General features: G+C 36.7%; 1 protein-coding gene across 1 annotated transcript; it reads left to right on the top strand.

The window, feature by feature from the left end:
- The first annotated feature begins 872 nt into the window (after positions 1-872).
- Positions 873-1252, top strand: LOC118840947 (protein kish-A-like). Its single transcript, XM_036748336.1, has 2 exons — positions 873-1050; positions 1200-1252. Exons 1-2 carry the CDS (start codon positions 873-875, stop codon positions 1250-1252), a joined length of 231 nt encoding a protein of 76 aa, XP_036604231.1.
- Positions 1253-2956: the final 1704 nt, after the last annotated feature.

Raw genomic sequence — 2956 nt, 5'->3', positions numbered from 1 at the left:
GTCATCAAGCAGAGGCCAGATGACCACTTGCCAAAGTCACTGTAAAAGAGTTTTCCTATTCAGGGAAAGGCGGAATGAGATTCTCTCTCAGTTTCCTTAAGGTCAGAGATTCTACAGTTCTGTGAAGAAGCACCTCCATTAGAGATTCCTCCTAGAGCCATGGGACAAGTGCTCTGGAATAACCAGAAGGCGGAAGACAAGGTGACACAGTAATATTGTAAAAAGAGTGGTAACTTTGGAGTCAGGGGACCCGAGTTTGAATTCCAGCTGCTCTCCTTACTTAATCTGTCTGGGCCTCAGTTTCCTCTTCTGTAAAATAAGGGAGTTTGACTAGATGATCTCGCAGCTCTGTATGTATGCTACAATGACACTCTAGCAAAGCTCTCAACCTGAGAACACTTGGCCTTGTGACCCGGCCACCTGTGGGTAAGCCACACAAGTTCAAAGGACCTTTGACTTCAGCTGTCAGCCATTATCCCATTGCTGCTAGATGTTCTTTTTTAATTTTAAATTTTATTTATTTTATTTTTAATTTATGAAATAAACAAGCATTTCCATAACATAGTAGAATAAAGAAAAAGATGATTGCACATGAAACTGCAAATCTATAGATGTTTTTTAATAAAGCAGGGCCTCCAGGAGGAGTGAAACCTCTCTATCTTCTGGGACCAGGAACTCAAGACAACCATAAAGTAATCCAGGTTAACCAGTGTTCTCTTAGATTAGGAGTGAGCTCATTAATATTAGTGCTTAGGCAACACAATATCATTAATAAATTCCAATGAGTGCTCCAACTTAGAAGAGCAGTACTCAGCCTCTTCCACCCATTACCCTGGAAGGGTGATGTGGCTAAGGGAATCGGAGGTCTCACTATGTCTGCCATTTTCAACTTTCAGAGCCTACCGACAGCAGTAGTGCTGCTTATATGTACCTGTCCATATATCCAATTCTTGGCTCTTAGCCTCTTGGTCAAAAATAAAACTGTACTGTTGGCTATATTTTGGAAATGTGCCAGAATTTGTGAAAGAGAGTCCCTATGGGGGCAGCTAGGTGGCGCAGTGAGTACAGCACCAGCCCTGGAGTCTAGAGGACCTGAGTTCAAATCTGACCTCAGATACTTGGCACATTCACTAGCTGGGTGACCTTGGGCAAGTCACTTAACCCCAATTGCCCTGCCTTCCCCACTCAAAAAAAAAAAGATGTAGCAGTATGCTATATAGCAATGGCTTTCAGCATCGTGTTCCTCCAGTAGTTGGAAAATGACAGAATCTAGTTGCTGTCAGATTTCTGAAGATAAAGGACTTGTCAACAAAAAACAATGGGAAGAGTGATTATTGATTCTTTCAGTCGTGTAGCTTGACTGACAGACTCCTGTCTGCCGTTCTCAATTATATGTGTTAATGGACCAACGTTGTTCTCTATAAATAACTAAGATGCAACTGTTAATACCAGAATGGATTGATATCTGCATAATGATGGACCTTATTTATACTTCTGCCACTACAATGACATTCTGTAAATGTCACTCTTTTATGTCACCTGTTGATCCACAGGAGATACTTTTGATTGCATGCAGTAGAAAGCAAATTTGGTAAATGATTGCCCAAGTTCCTTTTTATATGATTGGGGCGGGGGAGGGGGCAGGGGGGAGGGGATTGTGTCCTTATATGAGAACACTTCTATAATGAAAATTTTTGTATTTGAGAAAAATTGTTTGATATCATGTAAGTGTTCATAAAAATTACATTTGTATCTAATAATGCCTTAAACACGTTTTCCATAGCCAACTCAATTTGTACTGAGTTTTATCTGTAGCTTACTTTATTTTCCAATTTTATGAAGTCAGTTTATGTAGTACATATACAGAGAAACTGCTAAGATTATATGTAAGAGTGTTACAAGAAAAGTTTTGTTTTCAGATCCCGTTACAAAAAACATGAATTCTTACAGATTTTCTCAGTTAGAAGAACTATCAAGAAAGTTTACTAGGATATTTCCCCTTGAAATCTGGATCTACATATGTCTTAAGCATTTATTCAAATACCCGTTGCTAAAGAAAAAACAACATTTGAAAGATGAAGTGAACTAATTAGAACAATTATGAACTGCTGGTTCCTATGTGTCATTGATTTGGATCTCAAGTCTTTAATAAGGAAACAGTTGTTTTGATTGCCAGAAATTCAAACTATTTAAGAAAAAAAGACCTTGAAAATTGATCAATTGATCTATACAAATGATTTTTTGACAACTTGATTTGGTGTCTTTTAGATGTCTAAAGATATAAAACTGGTATATACAGGTACTGACCTGCATCAAATCTACTAATTTAGTATTCTCTATTCTTAAGTATATTTGATACAATTTGCTCTCAGCTTGAACAAAAGAATAACATCAGTAACTTTTAAAACACCAAATTATACAAGTGCAGTTTATGTACTCTGCAAGAATGCAGTTATTTTTATGGGTCTTCAAGGAGAAAGCAGAAAAGGAAATGCTCATAATCGAGTACACTTAAAAATTCATTTTTTCAACTGAAATTCAGTCAGTTTCAAAGTACAGTTCAAAACTTGTGAAACATTTAATTATTTTAAGTGGGTTTCTTGTGTTAGCAGGTTGTAGACCAGCTTAATAAAACTCTTACTCAAATATTGGTGTGAACATATGTATAAATGGATTCATTGGGCATTCATTAGCTTCCATTGTTTGAGACCTTTGTTGCCTAGTTATTTGGTCCAGATCTGTGCTGGGTGTCCGATGGAATCCAACTTCTTGAGAGAAATAATAAATTTCAAATCTGAAAAGGGCCATAGAAAGCATCTAAAGTACTTCCTTTCTTATTTATGACCTAAAAGTTGGTGAAAATTGCATCAGAATACTTTTGCTAAATTAAAAATTGTCCTGTATAGAAAATCTTGGTCACTCTTTTCAGTCATACTACTCAACAAAAAATGAAAAA

This window comes from Trichosurus vulpecula, chromosome 3, assembly GCF_011100635.1.
Source record: "Trichosurus vulpecula isolate mTriVul1 chromosome 3, mTriVul1.pri, whole genome shotgun sequence".
NCBI classification, from domain to species: Eukaryota; Metazoa; Chordata; class Mammalia; order Diprotodontia; family Phalangeridae; genus Trichosurus; species Trichosurus vulpecula.
This window is presented reverse-complemented; position numbering and strand designations above follow the sequence as displayed.

Bases quoted from the DNA above. Each gene is read 5' to 3' on its own strand.
- LOC118840947 (XM_036748336.1), top strand. From the start codon at position 873: ATGTCTGCCATTTTCAACTTTCAGAGCCTACCGACAGCAGTAGTGCTG. The intron at 1,051-1,199 runs GTGGCGCAGTGA...AAAAAAAAAAAG, and splicing joins GTCCCTATGGGGGCAGCTAG to ATGTAGCAGTATGCTATATA.